The sequence below is a fragment of the Protopterus annectens genome, chromosome 6.part0, assembly GCF_019279795.1.
Source record: "Protopterus annectens isolate FY-2018-M chromosome 6.part0, PAN1.0, whole genome shotgun sequence".
Lineage (NCBI taxonomy): Eukaryota > Metazoa > Chordata > Ceratodontiformes > Protopteridae > Protopterus > Protopterus annectens.
In genome coordinates this window covers 939,283,392-939,307,660 of record NC_056737.1, presented here as the reverse complement: position 1 = coordinate 939,307,660, position 24,269 = coordinate 939,283,392, and the positions used below count along the sequence as shown (strand labels likewise).

At 38.5% G+C, this 24,269-nt stretch overlaps 1 protein-coding gene across 1 annotated transcript in view; it reads right to left on the bottom strand.

Annotated features, from left to right (window-relative positions):
• The window catches only part of PPP4R4 (protein phosphatase 4 regulatory subunit 4), a 2,733,238-nt gene that overhangs the window by 47,820 nt on the left and 2,661,149 nt on the right, over positions 1–24,269 (bottom strand). The window contains exon 20 of the mRNA XM_044073596.1: positions 12,146–12,212. Coding sequence (XP_043929531.1) covers positions 12,146–12,212 — 67 coding nt within the window. The remainder of the gene's footprint in view (positions 1–12,145; positions 12,213–24,269) is intronic.

The window sequence follows — 24,269 nt, the reverse complement described above, 5'->3', positions numbered from 1 at the left end:
AATTTATTTTTCCGCTCCTGCAGGACTCTTGGACTGAAAGCAAGACAGATCGAGCAAGAGTCCTGCAGGTGCACAGCTCCCAGACAATAAACACAAGAAGTGTGACCATCTGTCAGAGACATCTTCTGACAGCATGAGTCACACTTCTTGAATCCGAACGGTTTTGGATCCTTGGACATCCTAGGGAAAAAACCAAGGACAAGAACCCACACAGATAGGTTAAGGTAACCAAACAGTAAAAGTTAACAGATTACAGTTACCACAACCCACTACAAGTATCACTACAACAAAAACTACCGAAAACTATCACTAAACACTAACAGTAATTAATAGAAGAAACCTTTTTTTTTTTTTTTTTTAAAGGGAGATAGAGAGAAAGGTTAACCTCTAACTTAAATGGAAAAAACCTTTCTGAGGAAATGGGAGAGTAGGGGGGGAGGGGAAACTAACTTAAACAAGTTTCTTGAGGAAGGGTAACACTTATCTAGGAAGAAAAGTAGCTACAATACTAAAGTCTAACTAACGACTAATTCTACACTAACCAATACAGTTTTTACAAGAAAAATACAATAATAATAATAAAGCTTATACGACCTGAGCCAGTAGAACAACCTCGCAGCAGAAGCAGCAAACGAGATCTGGGTATCTAGCGCCAGGCATCATGGGATATAGGGGGGGGGCTTCGAGCCAGTAAGCAGCTCTCGAGCTTTTGAAGATGGCCGAGTCGGAGCCGAGGATCGGCTCCGAACCCCAACCAGCAAGAATGAAGGTGAGATAGACAACTTAACATCAGTGGGTTGAGAACACATCCCTGTGAAACCCCAGTGTTAATCATGATGCACTTCGATGTGTTCTTACCTGAATGCACCCTCTGAGGTCTCTCAATCAGGAAGTCCAGGATCCAGTTACAGAGATGTTTACTGGTTCCTAAATGTGACAGCTTTTTTATCAGCTGCATTGGTACCACTGTATTAAATGCAGTAGTCTAAGCTACATGAGGAGATTACCACAGCTTAGATGAACTGGAAGTAGGAGGAGGAAGGAAAAGGGATCAGGAGCCTTTCGAGAATGGTCCTAGCAAAGTCTGCAGTAGACCTGGAGAAGGAATCTAGTTTATAATGCTTTGTAAAAGTATGTAGAGAGAGCAAACTGCTGTTTCTACAATGCTTCCAGAGTCTATCACTTTCCAAAAAGCTACAGATGAAGCCAAGGTCCTGGTAGAGTGAGCCTTGACCCTGCCAGGAATAATTTTGTTGATGCAGGAACAACAAAAGGTAATAGCCTGACACAACCATTTGGAAACAGTCTGCTTTGACACAGGTCATACTTCAAGTCTGAAAGACTTTGTTCTGTTAAAATAGTACCAGAGTAGTCTGTGGTCATCCACGGTATGAAGTATCCTTTCTCCCTCAATTTTAGGTTCTGGAAAGATGACTCTGAGATGTATAGTTTGCCTAAAACGATACTCAGACATCACTTTAGGCATACAAGAATGATTAGTTCTTAAAGAAATCCTACCCTTGTGAAAAATGAGATAAGGTTGACCTGCCCTAAGGGCTTGCAGCTCAGATACTTTTCTTGCAGAGGTCAGAGCAATGGGTAAGATTGTTTTTCATATGAAGAACATCAAGTCAGCCTGTTGAGTTGGTTGAGTGGTAGTTTTTCTAAGAAAGTTAAGATCCCCAAAGAGGAGCCATTTGTTTTCTAGCAAGTGTCTTATGCAGAATCCTTTTAAAAATATTTTTTACATGAGATTGCATTGAAAGAACTGGATCCATGAGCAGACATGATGAAATAACCAACAAATGAATCTTAACAGAGAAATAAGACAGGCCTCAGGACAGTAATTCATACAAATACTGTAAAACAGAGAAACACTAGCTCTGAATGGGTGTTAGTTCTTTTCTTGGCTCCAATCAGCAAACCTTTTCCATTCGCTAACATATGATTTGTTAGTGGCAGGCTTTCTTTTCTCCATTAATACCCTTTGTACTCCCTCAGAAAACAGGTGCCTAAGAGCTATTAAAACCTTTCCATCGATGCAATTGACTGGAGCTGTATTACCCCTGAAATCAGTGCAAAGGGTGGAAAGGCATACAGGAACATTCCTGTCCAGTTCTTCTTGCATGGAGTCCTGCAACAGAATTTTGCCGGTTGACAGGAAATCTACTTGAGGTGTTCACCACTGATGGATTAAATCTTGGAAGCCCTCCTGATTCAGTTTCCATTTGTGAGGGTCTGTTCTAACCCTGCTCAGCATGTCTGCTCACAATTTTGCTCTGACAGGATGTAGGATGCCTGTGAGCGAGACTGAGCTGTAAAGCTATATCCCATCCTAACATGGCTGGTCTGCAAAGGGGTAATATTTGGTTTCCCCATGCTTGTTTATGTACCACATGACTGTGGTGTTGTCTGTAAGCAATTGAAAAATTCTGGGGACCACAGGTGATTCACAAGAGTTTAGCATTTATATCAGCTAGCATCTCGTTTCATGTTTATGCATTTTGATCTATCGTTTTTGTTCCAAAGACCCTGCACTTTTATGCCCACTGATATTGCTCCTTAGCAAAGTCTGAGGTGTCTGTGGTAACAGACTGTGCTGAAGCAGGAGGGGAGAATGGGAGATCTGGATTCTGAGAAACCTATGTCTCCACCACATGATCTCCCTCCCTTTTCACAAATCTTAAGACTGGAATTTGAAAATTCAAAGGATGCAGATACTGAGACCAGAGAGATTTTAGATACCACTATATCTTTCTCATGTGAAGTCTTGCAAGAGGCACCATGAGAATCACTGATGCCATGGCACACAGAATCATGAGGAATTCCCTTGTTGAGATAGAAGTCAAAATGTAGATCTATATTTTCCTCTGGAGGAAAAGTTCTTTGTACTGAGGTGTCCATGAGATACCCCATAAAAACAATCCCATGAGAAGGAGTCAGAAAAGTCTTCTGAATGTTCTCTTGGAATCCCAGCCTGTGTACTTGCATACAAATATTTCAAGCACAGGCATTAATTCCCTTCTAGCTTGCCAATATATCAAAACACATGTTCTCATAACAAGTGTTCAGGCTGTTCTTAAAAATATCTAAGCCAGTGCTTGCTTTAATGTAATTTGGTAGTCTGTTCCATGCATCAGCTACTCTGTCAAAGAACCAATTAGTGCACTTCTCATTCTTATAGAATCTTCTACATAGGTTGTCTGCTGATCCTCTAGTACTTTTTGATAACCCCAAACATTCCCACAGGTAGTTGTCTCTAAATGCTCTGTATACTTGAATAAGATTTCCTCTTAGATATCTGTAAAAAACACTGTACAAGTTCTGATATTTTATTCTTTCATAATAACTTAGATTTTCACATCCATGGATGCCACTGGTATATTCCCCCGTACTCTTTCCAGTTTACTTATGCTTGTTTCCTTATAGGGTTTCCATATTGTTATTCCATACTCAAGTTTAGGTTTAATGTAACTAACAATGACCTCATCATTTTTGATTTCCTAGACTTTATAAATCTTTTTATACAACCTACAGTTGTATAACTATCATTAATCAATTGGTTGATATCATTAGAAAAACTCATAGCTGAATCTACCCATATACCCAGTCCCTAAATGAGTCTACAGTTTCAATCATTGTGTGCTGTATTAAATATTAATTTTTCAAATCTCATATGTTTACTTTTTGATGTATTTATCAGCATATTATTCTCCTGTGCCCAAATGGTCAATTTAGTCAAGTTATTTTGCAGACATGCCTTATCTGTAACACATGTAATCAGTTTACCCAATTTCAGGTTGTCTGCATATAGACTGTAGAACAGTTTACCTTCATATTGTCGATCCTACTATGGCAGAAACCCGAAGTGCGAACGTCTCCGAAGTCGAATTCCACATAACCGAACGGCAAAACCTCGACCCCTTTTTGACCCATGGTAGCACTGGTGTGGAGGTGTGGCACGGCAGGAAATGTCGAATTCGACATTATTTCGATATTTGGAACATTTTGCTGTTTCGGTTTCGCAGAAACGGTTCACTTAAGTGGCCGGTCAATCATGTGTAATCGACATTATGAAGGTAAACCCTGTAGAACACCTTAGATAAAAAAAGTTAGGTCTGAAAGATACAATCTATACAAGTAAGGGCCTATGACAGACCCCTGTGGGGCACACTGACTGTAACCAAGGATTTCACCTGTCCATTTGCTGTATGATACTTGCCATGTCCTATTTGTAAGCCATGCAGCTATCCATCTTATCAAGAGTACATCAATACATAGTTGTACTACTTTATTGATCAGTGGTTTGTGTATGACCCTGTCAAATGCTGAAGTTAAATCTATAAAAATTACATGACAGCACAAATTTTCATTCATAGCTGTTACTATTTTGTTATAGAACATCATGTTACAGGTGGTAATAGATCTGTTTTCAACATATGCATGCTGCTATATTGTTTCAAGTCCTAACCTATCCAGTTCTGACAACAACTATTCCAATATTACCTTCTCCATTATTTTTCTACAACATGAAAGCAGACTTAAGGGTTTATATGACTCTGGGTTGGTCCTACTCCCTTTCCCTTGAAGACAGGTTTAATAAGCGCATGTATCCAATATTGAGGAATCTCCCTATATTTATTTGACCTAGTGAATAATAGATATAGTACCATAAGTTCTTGTTGGAGTTTTCTCAGGTCATTGTTACTAATTCCATTTCCTCCCTGTGCTTTGTTTGGATCCAGTTTGTGCAGTTCTTTTTCAATGTAATCTAATTTTATTCCTGTATCTGGGGTTATATGGATGTCACTAGGACAATCACCTCTTTTCTGGAGTCAAACTGTTCTACATAAGATTTTGTAAAAATATCTATAATCTGCTGTGTCTGAGAATACATTTTAGAATCTTCACACAGTTTATAATTTGTGTGTATTTACTCCTTTGAAAAGACTCTGCAAAGATAAGTAAGTCGTCTAAACAGGGAAACATGTGGATACCCTGCAGGCTGCAGTGGGCTTTCACAGGAGCTAGATACTTTGTTAACATTCTTGTACCAGTGGATAGCCCAAGTGGAAAGGCACAGAATTGATAATGTGATCCAGACACAAAAAATCCTTAAGAAACACCTGAAATTTAGATCAACAGGAATTTGATGATATGCATCTTTTAAGTTTAAGGTCAATAAGAAACTCAAATGAGAAAAAAAGAGTTGACAAGTTCTGTAGTGAAAGCATTTTGGACTTGAGCACAATCACAAACTGGTTCAGGAAGGAAAGACCCAAAACAAGACCTGAAAATCATCTTTGTTTGGCACAAGAAACATTCCTGAATAAAATCCTTCTCTTAGCAGATGAGGCTTACTGCTGAGATGGCATTTGTTGTAAAACAGGAAGAAAAATAAAAGTTTGGTCTGGTGGATGAGAAGGAATCCCCTGAAAATGGGGTCTTCCACTGCCACCTGTAGCCTAGGTGGATCACATTCAGTACTCATTTGTCTGAAATAATCAGTTGTTGTCACAGAGAGAAATAGAGATTCAGACTTTTTGGGACGTTTAAGGAACTACCAGGATGGGCGTGGGGGGCAATGACAAGACAAGTTCGCTCATATAGACATTCTGACTTATTTGTCTGTCCTTAATTCTGGTGGGTTCCTGCTTTCTTTCTGGTACCTCCCTCCACTGATTTTTAAACATCTGCTTACCAACATTCTGCTTGGAATGTTTATTTTGCTAAAGTTATATGAGGAAGCAGAAAAGCCCTTGTAAAACTTAGAGAAGGGGGGGGTGAAAAATCCAAGAGACTCCTTAATCACATTTTTTGATGATGTCTGCAGCGGAAGGTCCAAAAACTAGAGCTCTGTCCAAGGGAAAATTCAAATTTTCATTCATTGTGAGAATGCCGTGTAGTAAACCTCCTCACAACAGTTCCAGTAGCAGCAGCCCTGGAAGCGGTATCCACAGAATCATACACACATTTTAAACAATAAGCAGTGGCTTGGGAACACAGATGTAACCAAATTCACAAAGCAGATTTCTTCTCACAAGAGGAAACTGATGCCAAAACATTCCTCATACTTTCACAGTTAGCCAGGATAAACTTAATCATATCAGTCTGACAAATGAGAATTCTAAAAATTAAAGTTGAAGAAGAATATACCTTTTTGTCCCAATCTTGTCAAAAGCTTTCCTGTCGCTTTCAAAAGGGGGTGGGGGGTGGAATTAACAAACTGTTAAGCAGCAGCAGCAGCAGGATTCACTAAAGCAAGGTGAAGAAAAAAGGGCAGGTATTGCCTTCCTGTTCAAAATTAAGTGCTAACATGTAATTTTTGTTGCAATTTTGCCTTAATCATGTAAAACAAACTTCCCGATTCTAAAATATATATATATTTTTTTACTTTAATCAATTCATTGGATCTTTTGTATCAACTTTAAAATAGGTTTGTTTACTGTATGCTCAGCAGCTGTGAAATTACTTCCCGAGTCCACATCATCTGACCAAGCCTTCTGATGATGGAATAGCTGTTAGGTCAGGTCTAGGATTAGTGCATAAGAATCTGAAAGAATGAAAATCTATTGGCTTTTTAAAGGATAGTAGGCTGATTGCCAACGAAACTGCATAATGTGACAAAAAACTCCTCCAAGGCAGACAGAAATGGAGGGATAGGTGAAGGTTATGGAAATTTAATACTATGGCTGGGTCATTTTTTGCATGTGTTACTTCATTTTAAAACATAACTGTGCTATAGGCTATTCACGTTTTTAATTAATTTTTCATCCACATACAAAACCTGGGCTGTATGTCTAAAAAACAGCAAAATGGTAATGTACAGAAACAAAAGAGATTCAGAATTCTTCCAATAAACCATAAAAAGAAACCACATGACATTTATAAATTACATCAGTTTCAATATTAACTACATTTATACAACGACCCCCCATTAATATTCAAAAACGTGCACGCTGATTGGTCAACATGCACGTTGTAAATCAGAGTTATAGTAATGGAAAAAGGTCCCATTACTATAACTCTTTTACAGCAACGGAGAACGCAAGATCTCCATTGCTTCACACTGTCTCACTATGTTAAAGGAGTTTAACATAGCGAGACAGCTTTAAAAAAAGCAACAGAGATTGTCCGTTGCTTCTTTTAAAGCTGTCTCGCTATGTTAAACTCCTTTAACATAGCGAGACAGTTTGTAAAAAGCAACAGAGATCTTGCTTTCTCCGTTGCTTTTTTCAAAACTGTCTCGCTATGTTAAATGGGTTTAACATAGCAAGACAGCTTTAAAAAAAGCAACGGAGATCTCCATTGCTTTTTTAAAGCTGTCTCTCTATGTTAAACCCATTTAACATAGCGAAACAGTTTGTAAAAAGCAACGGAGATCTTGCTTTTTCCATTGCTTTTGCCCACAGCTCTGATGTACTGCGTAGGCATATGCATGCGCAGTACATCAGAACTGCCGCAGAATACCAGACAGCTGCAGAAGGGCAGCAAAGAGGCATTATACAATGCCATTATTTAAGAAAAGTAATTTTTTTTCTTAAATAATGTCATTGTATAATAGCAATAACCCACTTCTGGGTGTGGGTAACACTGGATCTACCCACGGTTGGCTTTGTTTGACCACTCAGGCTTCGCCCTCGTGACCAAACCACACCAACCGTGGGTAAATCCAGCATTACCCACACCCAGTCGTGGGTTATTGTAAATCACACTAGGAGGATTGAGGGATGGAGGCTTTTTTTGTTACAGCTACTATTATAATAAGTATCTTACAACCAACTACACAATCTTCTTTGGGAAAAGTCAGTTTAACAGTCAACTATTCCATGCTGATATATTTCCAGGCAGTGTCATATACTCACTGGAAGTGGAAGGTATAAAATTAATTTAGGCAGCAGTGTTAGCTATTTCTTTAGTAAAATTACTGAACCGTGTGTGTGTGTGTGTGTGTGTGTGTGTGTGTGTGTGTGTGTGTGTGCCTATATTAGTTCCTGTGAGTCCATGGGTAATGATGGCCAATGGAAAAAAAACATGAAAACAATGGATGATACCAGTCTAGCATATATATGTCCATATCAGGATTACAGATAGGACGTAAGTTAATAAAAAAGAGGACCGTGAGATACCACTGGGCAAATTCTTTAATGAATTGAGCGCGTTTGTCAGGCGTTCGCCCCTAGACTTCTTCAGAATACATTAACAAAATCACACACATTCCTGGCCAGTTAAATACAAAATGTTGCAGTCACATGATGTTAAAACAATCAATACACTGGTTAAAACTTTGCTATACATTTTGAAATGAACATGACTGAATATGCCATTGCCTAGTTAATAAGCCTTGAAATCTTGAATACATAATTAATAAAAAACTATTCATATTATTTAAAAACTAATAACGTGAAACCATGTTATAAATAAAAACACTGTCCATTTCCAGTTACTTGAAACTCAAATCGGAGTTTCATTTTTCTTGATAAATATAAGGGGAGGTTCACCAACAACATGGTTTTGATCTTCAAGAGTATTTTTACCATTATCTTGCATTATATACATTAACAGGGGATGAAAAGGGTTACAACAAAACAACAAAATAAAATAAAACATTCAATGAATGTTTTATGCAGCAGGTTGTCCCGTTTAGTACTAATTTAGTACTAATGTTGTAAATGCATAGACACACATCCAGTAAGTGCCTTTATTTATAACATGGTTTCACGTTATTACTGTTTAAATAATAGGTATAGTTTGTTTTTTATTAATTATGTATTCAAGATTTCATGGCTTATTAACTAGGCAATGGCATATTCAGTCATGTTCATTTTAAAATGTATAGTGAAATTTTAACCAGTGTATTGATTGTTTTAACATCATGTGACTGCAACATTTTGTATTTAAATGGCCAGGAATGTGTGTGATTTTGTTAATGTATTCTGAAGAAGTCTAGGGGTGAACACCTGACGAAAGCGCTCAAATCATTAAAGAATTTGCTCAGTGGTATCTCACGGTCCTCTTTTTTATCAGTTTGGATTTTTCGAGTTGGAGTTTGTAGGACGTAAATTAGTTTGAACATTTATCATATCCGTTATCTGCGTAACTTGTATACCACACTCCTGCTATGATTAAATTCTGGATAAACTTAATATATGTTTGAAATGCAAAATAAAATTAAGGAATACAGTTAAGAATATCTAGACTCATGCAACTAAATCAATTAAAAGTTTTCAAGGCAATGGCAAATCCAAAAATAAAACACAGAAGAAAGCCATTAAATGATATTCAACAAATTTACACAGGTACCTACCAAGGGACCATGTGTGACTGAGATTTAAGCTGTAATAGAAGAAGCTGTAGGGAGACAGGAGTATGATATGAAATATTGTCACAAACCCCTTAACAAGATGACTTGAAAGTCATAATAACAACTGGTCTGAGAACATAAGCATAATTCCATGAGGGAGGTGATAACTACTGAGGAGTGAAAACTAGAGCCTTTTAAATCTAAAAATATATTCCTTCAAAATCAATGTCTAGTGACCAGCATGAAGAAAAATAGATATTACTACAAAGAGTTAGCAAGAATAAATAGAAATCTTATATGCAATGTTTTGAAATCGGCTGTGGTGGTGCAGTGATTAGCGTTGTCACATCACAGAAGAGGTTCGATTCTCAGCTGGAGTGTTTTCTGTGCGGAGTCTGCATGTCCTCTCTGCAGCTGAGTGAGTTTTAAAGACATGCAGGTAGCTGTGTGTGTGTGTATGTGTGTGCCTTCTGTGAAGGCTGGGTGCTGGGCTGGTAATTCGACACTGTAAAAACACCACTGCCAATCAATCTGTGGTCTGGTGATCTGCTGTGGCGACCCCTAACCAGGAAAAGCTAAAAGACATTGTACTGCAGCAATGTTTTGCAAGCAAAGCGCCACTACAAACTGGGAAATTAGTTTCAGTATGTAAAATCATCTGGAAATGAGAATCATGCCAGGATGAATGAATCAGGTACATCTATATGATGTAATACATTACTAAAGTATGAAAATAAATTTATGAACAAATGTCTATAAGTGGAATATCCAAACTGTGGAATGTTTTAGCAGACGACACCTTGTCCAGTGTAAAAGGAACAGTTTTCTTGTGGACAAGTTCAGCTTCCTTATATACTGAACTCTCAGATCACTGTCTTTATAAGAAATTACTGCTAGCGGAGTTTCTAACTGTGAGTTTGCAGTGATTCTTTTCTCCCTTTATTTTTTCCTTCCTTTAGTGCTTCTATGACCATGGAATTGGTATATATAAACTTGGTTTTGAGTGCATTTATCCTCTGCAAAAACACTTACTTTAAAATTTTTCATTTGGTTGCACCCTCATTGACTCGAACTCAGTTAATTTAAGTCCTCATTGAATTTAGAACTCATGGATTCAGAGCTGTAGCACTGCAGCTTGTAGAAATTTTCTTGATTTAAGCAAAGCTGAGTCTTGAGAACAACATATGCCATTTGTGTCCTAAAATAGATGTCTATACTACCATACAAATGCCTCAGGGCACAAAAACCTAAAATTTCTGCTGTTCCAATTAACACACAATATTTTGTTTCTTTTATTACTCTTGGGTGGCTCTTCACTGACAATTTGATGGTAGTTTATTTTGAATAACACTTCTGGAGTCAAACATGTTGTATCAAAACAGGTTTGAGTTACTCAAAAGAATAGCACCATTTTGAGAATTACAAAAACAAATCTAAACATGGCAGACTAATCGGTATCTTAAATATACATGCACAGTACAAAATCAGCCTTTGTTTTAGCTTATGTGTGTTTTTTTAATATATTTTAAATTACAATATGCACTTTTTAGCTGACCACTACATTATTTAAATTTTTAGGTTTTATAATGACAGCTTAGTATATTACCCTTTTGAAAAGTTTCTTTTTTTAATTTTTGAACACATTTTTTATGTTATTACACCTAGTAATTATTATTTACGCTTGAATACTTTATACAGAATATGTAATAAAGCAAGGTCTTAGCTTAACATTGACCTATTTGTCTTTACAATGTTTTGAACTACGTTTTTAGTCATGAAACATTTGATAATATCTTTTGTTTACACTGCAGTCTAACAAAGCATAGCTATGCTTTTAAGCTACAGCATATTTGACATCATTTTACAGAACACAATTACATTGTTTGTCCTAGTTTACATAGAAACAATGTCTGAAATAATTCTATTTGAAGAAATCCATCCTGACAGCTTCCAAAATGCTAAAGACTTGCACCAGAAATGTGTCCTATTATGTTGTCACCAGCCATGAATGACTGTCAGTCCTTGTGGTTAAGGATGTATGGATAACATCTTCTCTGGTTGGCTTTCACCTCAAATAAATACATATAGTACTGGGGAACAACTGAGTTTAAGTCTCATTGGAAGATTCTGGATGACAGGCAGGCATGTTGACAAAAATCACCTAGAAAAAATACCAACATGTGCCCAGGGACAAATAACAAAGCTATTCCAATAGTCTTTTATTATTCTGCTGTTACAGTACTGAGACTCTTGTCTAGTACCACAGACCTGAAACTATGCATCTACCACCATCACAGATGCACACCAAAAAACAAAAGTATTTTAATACGGGCTGGACTCTTATTCTGACAGCCATATCATTGAGAAAAAAATGATCAAGTTCAAGCTGTTGACAAGACCAGCCTGTTGGAACTGATGAAAGTGTGTTTTGCAGGCCACCCTGCATTCCCTACATTAGAGGCTACACTCCGCACCACCCACATGGGAAGCAATAACTCCCACATCCCTTATCACTTAAATACATTAACTACAAGATCATACCATGGAAAAAGAGCAAAACTCTGATCTCTACATAAACTGTTCCCCTTTCTTTCTTAGTATGACTGACAAAACAAAACTCAGTCAATTTTCACAGATAATCAGCTTGATTAACTGATTCTTAATGAGCCATCTCTCAAAACAATGGACTACACCTTCTAAAGTCTATGGAAGTATGTTCTGTGACTGTTGCTGGTAACAAAGAAGCCAACCATTTGACTAACTAGTCTCCTTTATAAGGCTTAGTATTTCTAAGGGACTGCACTGATAATGTTACAAAACTAGATAATAAATGAAACTTACGTTTTTTGTCCACAAATTTTTCACTGGACTTCACTTCACTCTGCTGTTTGTCTTTTTCCATTTGCTCCTGTTATTGAAAAGTGTATAAGTAAAAACATAAATAAATAAATAAACTTAACTGCTAATAACTGATGCAATAAATCTTAATTTAAGAATTTACTCAATGTATGAAAACACTGAAACTCAGAAATAATGGCAACTATAAATAACTAATATGTTTCTACAGTATCAGCTGATCTATCAGGGTCCATGACTGGGTTAATCTTCTCTTCTATTTCAGCTTGGCATTTTTTTCTGAAGAACCCATGCTTGGGTGGGTGCACATCAGCGTATGCCATAAAGTAATGCACCACAATGCAGGACTGTAGCTAGCTGCTGGGCCTTTTGGTTTAACCCCTCCAAACCATTGAGCAAACACACTTCTTGCAAACAAGAAAAAAAATAATAAAGCACCGATATATATGTTGTTGGCAGGGACATATGAATATATAGAAAGATGACTAAAAAACTTGTAGTTCTGACTTTAAAAATATATAGGTGACATGTAGTTGATATATTCCCCATTTAATTTTAGGTTCATAGGTAGGTACTAGGCTATCTGCCCGAGGGCATTTATAAGCCTAGCCAGAGTGTGTCGGCTTTCACCGTCCCATTGATTAATGAACTGATCCTCTGTCAAGCAGAGCCAATGAAGTGATCGCAGGGGTGCATAGGTTCATAGATTTTGAATTTTAAAACAAAGAAACTGAATCACTGGCACAGCAGATCATAAGGCAGACAACTGAATCTTAGAGTACTAGCTCACGTTTATACACTGCCTTTCTTAAACTGCATTGCTATTGGAAAATAAGCTGAATATTTTTTTGGCTCCTTACCACCATTGCCACTTTATTATACTGACCTAGTATTCCTGTATCTGTCCACACCAGGTCTAGAAGCTGCTTACCCCCTCCCCAGATTTAATCTGGTGTTGCTGGGGCTGGTTGAAGAACTAAGCATCCGGGGGTTTGTCATGTCTGTGCATCCATTGGAGAGGGTTTACTTACGACCTACCCATTTCCCCCTCCCTTTCCAGACCAAATGGTATGCCCCTGGGGGAAAGGAGCATGCAATGGAAATGTGCAGTGTATCCTTCTGTCTCTGCAGCAGCTCAGCCTTGTCTCCACCCTACACCACAATTTAAGCACGCCTATTAATGTGTCTTCCTCAACCTCCACCAAAGACAGACACATTAGGTGCTCATGGGTCTGCCCATCATCCCCAGGATGGTAATGCCCATCCCTTCCTGCCACTATGTCAGTTGCTCAAGACACTAATTAAACCCAGGTTGCCTAGGTTGTAGTCAGGACTTTACCACCCTATGCCAATGGAGTGGCATTGGAAGCAGAACATGTGATGATGTCGTGTATTATAGTTTTAATGAAAACGAGTTTAAAATCGATGCAAAATGTAATTTGGATGTTTCATAATGTCTTAGCATAGAACAGGCTTTATTTTTCGTGTCAACAGCAGGCATGCATGATTATGATGATTTATTAAGAATAAGAAAATGTCTGATGTCACAAGTCTTGAAATGAATATGATGCAAAAACCATAGCCTGTTTGGTAAGAACCTGCTAAACATGGAGGTTGAATTAAACAAAATGACTGAGTATGTGTAAGAAAGTAATAAGCTAAGTGGATGCAGTGTTCACGTATACAATAATGTTATCCTACTTTTGTTTTGTTATTTATACTTTATGTTTCTATTCTTTTTATAAGCAGTGCTATAAAAGTACTGTGTTCTTTTGTTCTGCAAACTGATAGATATTGTGTAAATTAAAATGCTTTTCCCCAATATACTGTGTGTACAGTGAAAGGAAATGTGCAAGTCCAAACAACAGTTTTCAAAATAATATGCTTGCTTTGTAAGAACAGTTATGTTCAGCTTAGATATTAATAACATATCGTCGTGGGCATTACTGTAAATGCATCCTGTTACAGAAAAAAAGGAAGTTGACTTTCTTGGCTTTCAGATGCAGAAATAAATAAATAATATGCAGACAGGTCAAGTGACGCAAAGATGATGTGGAGAGACTTTTGAGAAGTCTTCAGATACAGCGAGGACCAAAAAAGGGCATGAAATAACCATGGACTTTTTCATGACACAGACAGAAACCAGAAGAACAAGTCACAAGGACATTAAAAATAACATTGGTTGAAAAGAGTATATAAACTGGACAGTATGTTTTATTCAGTAGTGATGTTTTAGACTAAGTGTGCCTTAGTCTATTCATCTGTCTATCTGTGTTATAATAGAATTGAAATAGCTCTGACAGAATTAACTGTTTGGCAAGAATTTGTTCCGAGACAAATAAAGTATAACAGATACAGTAGTACGGAGTTTGTCTGGTCTATTTTTGGACATTTTCTTCAGTAAAGAAAGAAATACATTTCTTCAGTGGTGAGCCTTGGCCAGTGACTGTGACCATATATCTGTTACCAGCAGTTAATATTACAGAGGGATCCCTACTACTTACTACATTAGTTCAACAGACGGACAGTTCCAGTGCTTTAACAGAGAAACAGTTCCAGTATTTCATTGGTGGACACAGAGCGCCGCAGTGGAAGCTGTCCTGCATCAGACCACCTACAATTCTTCTGTAGAGAAACACCGTCCTTTTCCAGATTGACTTCAGCCTGATCACCTGCTTGTCTTCTGCATAAATTACGGTACTTTCTTCACAGTTATAACATGGATGGAAGTACAGACAATTAACTTTACAGTGCCCACATATTGTATATATAAATGCACATGGTTCAACCTTCTGTGTTAGACATAAAATGTAAATCTGAAATGTTTGATGTTCAGACATTAGATAACAGCTGTGTTTGTAAATGTATAAATGCCTATAATCCACACACAAAATGTACATGTGGAAGTAACTTTCCTAACTTCTGTCTGTCTTGTCACAGGAGTCTAGTATGCAAGCCATACCATAAGATATATCCTATTCTGTTAAACAATCTGTTTGATTCTAGAGTTGTTAGTTCTTCACATAAGCAACAGTTAAATGTACCTTCTGCAGTCACCTAAATCTCATACAGTACAAGAGTATGCAATTATTGTTAATAATGTAATAGACTACATACAAATGTTATTTATAGTAAATATTACAAATGCACAAACAGAAAAAAGTTCTAACATAGTACAGTTTGCTATCAATATTAACCTTTTAAAGAAAAGGTTTTCACAGCTTTTCAAAATTTTCCTACAGACAGTAGTAAGGGACAATAATGCCATTTAGAGGAACAGACTCAGCATAGCATTCAGACTTTACATAATGACATTTCTGGTTTAACGTAACAATCAGATGGAGCCCAACAACATTTACTAAAGGCACAAAGTACAGAGGTTAATCTGACAAGACAGTTAAAAGAAGCCCAGCAAAGTTTACATTGGGCAGAGTTAAGCAGAAATGACAGTTATTTCTCCTGCTGATATATCTCAATAGTCTTGTTTATTACAGACTCTACCTCAGTGGCAAGACAAAAAAATAATAATAATTCTGTTTCAATATGTTGGCATTTAAACAATGGCTGACATACACTGAGGTCTATTTCAAATAATGCTTTATTTAAAAGTTTTTTTTTTTTTTTGCATTTATACATGCCAGTTTGTGTCTGAAGGACATTCATCAACAGTGTTGGCAAACCCCTAAAACATGCTCCAGTACAAGAGTTATAGGCATTCATTCCCAAAATGATTTACAGCGAAAGTTTAGTATTGTCAAAATCAAAGCACATAAAAAAATATACAGGAAAGGCTACAGTAAATGCTTTGGCAAATGGCAAAGCAAAGCAGGCAGCTAAAACAGGTGAGTGTCTAGACTCGCGTAACTGTTTTACAGACAGTCTAAATGGCATGACAGAAAAAAACAAAACAATGTTTTGGTCAGGCAAGATGTTATGTTAAAGCAGTTCATTCAAACAGCTAATGACATTCTGCAAAATGCATATGCAGCTTTAAAATCAGTTTCTGCCTGACAGACAGATACAGACTCACAGATTAAGCCAGAGTGCTAAACAGTTTAAAAAAGTATACAGTATTGCAGATGCACATAGGAAATGTACAAAAACAGCTTGTACACTACGTGGTGAAAGGAAGGGGATGTAATATATGGTCTGATGAAAAAGTACGCAGTACTGCAGATGCACATAGGAAATATACAAAAACAGCTTGTAGACCATGTGGTGAAAGGAAGGGGATGTAATACATGGTCTGATATAAAAAACACAGGGGGAACACGTTCAGCTTCTGCTCCACCAGGGTTACAGACAGATGTACAACAAAGTTAAAAAAAACAGGTAATATGTTTTACTTGTACAGAAAATAGGCCACATTAAACAGAATTGTTCATATTACAAACAATGCTTCTTCAAAACCCAAAAATAGGGAAAGAAATCAAGATAAAGAAAATACATTAAGGGAGAATCAGTCACAGGAACAAACACAGAGGGATACATAAAAATAAAGTATACCCTATGAAATACCAGATCATGGCAGGCAATAGGCATTAAAGCAATAAATTAACAAAATACAGGTTATCAGTTGGCAGCTACAGGGATCTTTTAAAGCAATGGAAAACAATGTTAGTATACAAAACAAGTGTTAATTAATTAAACAAAGGGGACAGTAAAAGACAAAAAAAATACTTTACTAGTTTAATAAGCCAGGACAGATTCAGAATAAACACACAAATAACCTACAGCCATACAGACATAAAGTTAAAGTTAATACAGATACAATGTAAAGTTAAAGTTAATACAAATACAGTAAATACATTTACAGTAGTGCAAATGGTATATGCAAAACTAAACAATGCAATTAAATGGTGGGTATGCAAGTCCACATCTATATCTGGAAATGGGGTAAAATTTAAGGCAGTACCTATGACAAATTCTAAATGACAAAAGGTTCTATAGTAACGAGAGGGTCAACCCCCCCACATTAAAAGTACAGTATGTCTCCAAAGGCACCTTATGCATACAGCAAACAGGATCAATACTGGTAAAAAACAGTGACTGTAATGTCATATTTTCAAAAGAATGTATTACATAAAATATAACAGCAAACAGTCTTATAAACAAACTAGAACAGCAAAAACATCATTAGTCAAACTGGAGTAACTGCCATCTGGGTAATAATACACAGGAATACATACAGGTAGTAAAGTACAGAGTCATTACAAATAGCATTTTTCAGCAAATAAAAATCCAAGCAAAAGCAGCACACCATGTTGATTCATAAAAATCAGTGTAAGTTAATAACAATCAAACAGTATCGGTACAGTAACAGTCTTACAAAAGTTTAAATTTGTTTCTATAATAGCAATCTATGAACAAGACAAGGCAATCTAAAACAGTTGCAAAGAAAAAATGGGGAGAGATACTCAGATATAATAAATCATGAGAACAGGGACATCGTGATCGGATACCTGATTTCAATATATTTTGGACATGCAAAATTTGTTTGCAAAGGCATGTGACAAGTCAAATTGTTGAGTTTTTAGCCACATTCCTTACAGGGGGAAAATGCCATTACATGCAGTCCCTGTAGAGGTTACACATACAGGTTTTATGTTTAAAGAATCAATCAGCCATAAAAAAACGCGTACAGTTGATGGAAATAGAAAAAGGGATACACTGTTTTCAAAAGAACTATGGTCATGTAAAAAAGCTTGAGTATAAAAATAAAAACAGCATGGGAGTTAACACATACTACTACTTTTAAGAAACAGATGAAAGAAAAGAAATTCTGTTACACAGAGTATGCAGTTCCAATAATGAGAATTACTCACACATTACCAGAGGACAAGGTAAAAAATCACCAGAAAAAGAGGGTGGTTAATAACAAAAAGGGAAATTTTAAAACAGCTGGACACAGGAAATGGTGTTATTTCAGAAACTGAATTTTTCACTGGTATGGTGCCACTAATGCAATTTGAAAAGTTACAAAGTTGATAGCAAATGCAACTTATGGAGCTATCTCAGATATAACATAGGAGATGTGTTATAAAACTGTCAAACAAGTAACTGTTGTTAACAATGAGAAAAGGCTATTAAGTACAAAAGATCACATTTTCCTCAAATACAAGGTTTTGCCTTGTAAAGCAAGGGTTAATTTGACAAGATTTTGAAATGCTTGTGTGTAACTGCAAGACTGACAACTTGCTTAAGGAAGCATACATGCAGTTAAAAATTAATAAAAATATTAATCAAGTTACAGCCGTAGGTAATGTAACACTGTATAAAAAATAGCATTGAATGCAAGGAATTCGTATGTTGCAACAGACCAAGGGATTCAAAGTTCTAAAGATCATGTTCTGTTGTAAATTGCCTTACAATTTATATGGGTCTTAAATAAAAAAAGTGGGAATTGATAGATATTGTGTAAATTAAAATGCTTTTCCTCAATATACTGTGTGTACAGTGAAAGGAAATGTGCAAGGCTAAACAACAGTTTTCAAAATATGCTTGCTTTGCAAGAACAGTTATGTTCAGCTTAGATATTAATATCATATAGCTGTGGGCATTACTGTAAAGGCATCCTGTTATAGAAAAAAAGGAAGTTGACTTTCTTGGCTTTCAGATGCAGAAATAAATAATATGCAGACAGGTCAAGTGACGCAAAGATGATGTGGAAAGACTTTTGTGAAGTCTTCAGATACAGCGAGGACCAAAAAAGGGCATGAAATAACCATGGACTTTTTCATGACACAGACAGAAACCAGAAGAACAAGTCACAAGGACATTAAAAATAACATTGGTTGAAAAGAGTATACAAACTGGACAGTATGTTTCATTCAGTGGTGATGTTTAGACTAAGTGTGCCTTAGTCTCCTCATCTGTCTAGTTGTGTTATAGAATTGAAATAGCTCTGACAGAATTAACTGTTTGGCAAGAATTTGTTCTGAGACAAATACAGAATAACAGATACAGTAGTACAGAGTTTGTCTGGTCTACTTTTGGACATTTTATTCAGTGACATTTCTTCAGATGCAAAAGAAAAAATCATTGCTGCTCTCTGCCAGGGCCCTATGGCCTAGATCTCTCCTGCCTGGGGGTTCCTGAAGACCACTGTCTGGGCCTTTGTGATTGCTTCTGCCTTTGAGGCCTTTCCTTCCGAGGTTTCCTCTAGCTGCCTTTTAATTGAGAGGGAAAGGACCATTGTTTAGTGGGAAAACTGCTACTAAACCTAGGAGCTGAACTTGAAGGAAGTCCTTTAAAGTTTGCATAGATTTTGCTTTATCTTCCTTCTTTTTTAGCACAACCTCAGCCTTTGGCCCGAAAAGAAAGTCCTTATCCAGGGTTGAATCTAGAAGTTTGGATTTGATATGGTTTGGTAGGGTCTGTTCCTTAAGCCAAGCATGCCTTCTAATAACAGTGCCAGATGGAGATGCTCGGCTACAGGTCTTCATAGCATCATAGCCACAGTGTAAAGAGTATCTAGCCATCAGGGAGTTGGAATGGCAAAGGTCCAACAATTATTTGGAAATGTTCCTGTCCTCCAGGGAAAACATTTTTTTTGTTTCATTTTATCGAAAATACTTTGTTGGTATTTTATCATATGAGACTGGCAGTTAAGGGCCCTCATGGCTAGGGTGGCTGAAGTATAGACTTTTTTTTACCAAACCCATCAAGTTCTCTGCTTTCCTTGTCAGTAGGTAAAGGGTTCTTAAAAGAGCTGAACTTTGTTCCTTGTGACCTGGAGTGGGTTTTTGAAGAGGTATTTATGTGAGTCTAGCACCCTGCAAACCCCATTTGGTTTTCGAGGGGCTGGAGTCTCTGGCTTCAGGGAACAGTCTATAAAATAACATCCTCTACCACCTCCAATACAGGAGAAATATCCAAAGGTTTGTGTTCTGGGAGTTCTAGGAACTCCCTAACCCACTTTTTGGATTGTGGGTATTCCTGTATCTCCCGTTGGAAATGCTTCTTCATGGCATGGGGTGTTTCCCCAAATTATATGTCTTCAGGATAAGAAGCTGAAGGCAGAATCTCCTCAGAATCTGAATCTTCATAGGAAGTAAGGAAGGTTCCCTCCTCAAAGACAGACTCCTCCTGGTCAAAATCCTCATCTGAATCAGTAGATTCAGAGAAAACCTCTGGGGAACACTGCAAAGGGGGTTGCCTAGCTCTAAGGAGATGAGGTCCTCAACTAGCCCGATCAGGTCTTGCTGATAACCTGGTGGGTGGGAGCCGGTAGGCCTAGGCAAGGGACCTGAGGTAGAGCCCTTCTTAGGAATACCTCTAGCCTTGGGCCTACATACATCTGCCATCCAGACACCAGTCTCTTTGTAAGACAAAACCAATCCAGGCTGATGCCTAGAAGGAACATTGCCTGTGCAAGATTGCTCATCAGAAGCTGAGGTTTGTTGAATGACTCCAGACCCAACAGACAAATTGAAAACCAAGGCCTGTGTAGAAGCTGAGGGACCAGACAGCATGTCGGACTCCGTATGGATCGTGACAGAGGCCTGTGCCACCACCTTGCTCACAGAAGGGGGCTGCGAAAGTGCTTCGCCTTCCTCAGCGATAATGAGCCTCGGGGGACTGGCCGACAGTGAATGGTTGTTGTCCAAGGCCCTAAACTTAAGTCTTTTTTCCTTGTCTTTCTTATGCTTAAGGAGCTCAACCTCAGGACGACCAGCAGATGCTATCAAATGATGTGAGGACGACTGCAGACTAAGATGCCTAGCTAAGATTTTGGCCCGATGCCTAAAAGTCCTAGAAATGAAATGGGCACAAAAACAACTAGTGATATCGTGATCCGGGCCTAGACAGGTAGCACACAAAGTATGAAAGCCTTGGTGTGGGATTTGCTTACCACATTGGAGACAATTGTTAACCTTATTTGACATGAGATAAAGCAGAAAAAAAGAGTTCCCCAACTGGGTGCATAGCTTGAGAAGACTTTTCTCTGGTGTGGACCGACTGATGCACTGAAACACTGCTTCGGGATCCGATGGCAAGAAAGACTGGTGTCATGGCTGCAACTGGATCCCTTTATACCCAAACATATTAACATCAGGGTAGGGTGTCCACCAGCCCTGGAAGGCGGGAGATTTTTACTGTGGTAGTCGGGCCAGCCAAGGGCTTCCACAGCAGGAAATCCCACATGTCAGAACTGCAACAGTGAAACACAAAGAACATCTAACCAGTTAACTTCCTGTTTTTTCTAGTTCAGAGGAGGCAGTCTGGACATGTGTGTTAACAGATCTAGATAATGTTCCTGGATCCATGGACGATGTACTAGTAGAAGCTACAGGAAGGGCAACCACATTTGTCAAGGCCAGAAAGGTTTAATGAGGAAACCTTGGTCTTGCACATTCTTCCTTTCTGTATGAACATGTTTATCAAAGGCAATGGAGGAAGAGGCACAGAGGAGACCTGGAGGCCATTTGTGGACTACAGCATCCCTTGATGACTGCAAAGTAACTGCTGTATTTGTTGTTTAGGTAGGATGCAAAGAGGTTGCAGCAAGGTTGGCTCTAGAGACTGAACATTGAAGTTGTCACTGTTGGATTGAGGGACCACTCATGAGACATTAAAATAGATCTGCTCAATGACATACTTTGCTATTAGAACGCACTGTTTAAGACATCATCCACTGCCAGACTCTCATAGCTTCTGAATACAAGGGATAAGAGCATGTTCCTCCCAGTTTGTTGATTTGCTAAACCACAAGCATATTGTCTTGTCTGTGCCAATATTACACGCCTGGGGAGGGCATCCTGAAAGGCCTGCAGCACTAGGAGGACTGCCCTCATCTCCAGAACACTGATGTGAAGGTTGACCTCTGTATGTGACCAAGTGCTCTGGTCTGTCTTCCCTTCAAAATGCTACCCACACCCTAGAAAGGATTTATTCATTGTTACTACCACACAGGGGGGTTCATAAGGAACAGACATCCTTCTACCACCAAATGAAATGCCATTCACCTGGATATTTGTTGCTCCCAAATTTGAGTCAGCAGAATACTTGCATGAAGTGGATGATATATTTGGGACCACTACACTGCTATAGTCCACTGAAGCAGTTTTATGTAAAACCTGGCCAAAAGAACCATGAGAATTTTGGAAGCCTTTAGACCCAATATATGAAGAATTAGTCTTGCTGGTGTGAAGGGGTAATGTAGAACTTCAGGGGCAGTGAGATGCAGGGAAAGCACCCTGGAGTTGGGAAGTTGGGTAATCCGCAAACTTTTTTTCCAGGTGTCATCCAATAAATCCTATCTGTTAAGAAGACTTCAGATGATTTTTGGTTAGAGTGACTGTGATCCTTAGGACCCGAATCACCTGGAGGAGAAAATCATGATGGTGTGATAACAGGTTTCTGGACGTAGTGGTCAGGAGCCAATCATCGATGTATGGCAAAACTTGAATCCCTAGCACGCAAAGATGGGCTGCCAATGTTGCCATCAACTTAGTGAATACCCTGGGGCTGTGGTGAGACCGAAGAACAGGGCTCTGAATTAATAATGGTTGGCTCCCAGCCAAAAACAGAGAAGTCTCTTTGAATGTTTCGCTATTTTCTTATGGTGGTAAGCATCCTTGAGATCTATGCAGCACATCTATGCAGACATTCCTCAGCACAGACAAAATGGACTGAAGTGTGACCATCAGGAATTGTGTCTCCTTGATATACTAATTCAAATGGTTCAGCTCCAGAATGGGTTTGAGGTCCCCTGTTTTCATGGGTACTAAAAAGAACTTTGAGTAGACTCTGGATTCTAACTGGTCTTCAGGGACTGGTTGGATGACACTTTTTTTCTAGCAGCTTGGATATCGCTGCAGCTGTGAGTTCCCACTGACTGGGTGGAATTGTTGGGAACTTTCTTCTTGATGGCAGAAAGAGAAATTGTATGGAATAGTTTCTGAAAATAATGCTTACCACCCAAAATTTGTGATTATGGTTGCTAGGCTTGTGGGTAAAGAGACAAATGCCTCCAACTGCCTCCAAAGTGCAGTAGTTGGGCAACCCTACAGGGGTGCTGAAAGAGCTTCTCAGTAAAGGGCACGTGAAAACCCCCGTTGTGTCATGCACTTCTGCCTCTAGGGTGACCTTCATTATTGTTTCCTACTCTACACTGAGCAGATTTATCACCAGGAGTTTTCTAGTAAGAGCTCTGTGTTTTTCTGAACCACATCTTCCTCCTAGCCTGCTGATTTCAAGATTAGGATCTCTGGGGAGTGAAGAAGCAAATTATCGCTGCACAGAGAGAGAGAGAGATTAGCCATCCTTCTGACTCCTGGTTAGTGTTTCTTTCACTTTAGGTCCAAATAGGGTGGACCCACTGAAGGGGGCATTAATGAAAGGTGTCAAAGCTTTCTTCAAAATCTCATAAATGCATCTACGTACACCAAGAAATGGTAATGCTGGTGCCTGCTGCTCTCACTGTGCCATCAGCTGAGTTGGAAAGCAGTTGCATGGCTATGTTGGAGGTAGACTGGAGGGTAAAAAGCTGGGAGTCCACTGTCTTCAGAACGTCTACAGGCAAGATACCCGACAGACTTGGAAATCTCCTTGGTCAGATCCCTCTGAAATCTGGTGACATGGGCTAAATAATTTAGCACTCTAAGGGCAAAGGTCGCCAAAGCTTATGACCATTTCCCAAACTGGTCCATAGCCTTAGACTCTCTATTAGGGGGATGGACTGAGCAACTTTCTTCTCATAGTTCCCTTTTTTTGGCTGCTACTACTACCATCATGTCCATTGGTGGAATTTTTCTCCAGTGTTTCCAGTCTGCTGGTGCTGCTAGAGTCCTGTCCAGCTTCTTAGGGATGGATTCCACCATGACAGGGTCCATCCATGCCCACTGAGCCATTAAGTTAATGACTGTGTCAATAGGCAGTACCACCTAGCAGGAAGATGGGCCAAAACAAAAGGCTTCCAGGACCACAGACTTGTCTGGAAAAGGGTTATCTGTGGACCATTCCCTGCTCTGCTTCATCAAGTCAAGGATCTTGCCAAAGGTGACATCTTTTGGGAGGGTCTAGGGGAGCCTTCACCTTCATCCAAGTTTGTCTCTTCTGTGATGGAGTGATGGACTCTGGAGAAGAGACTACCTGCTTCTGCTTG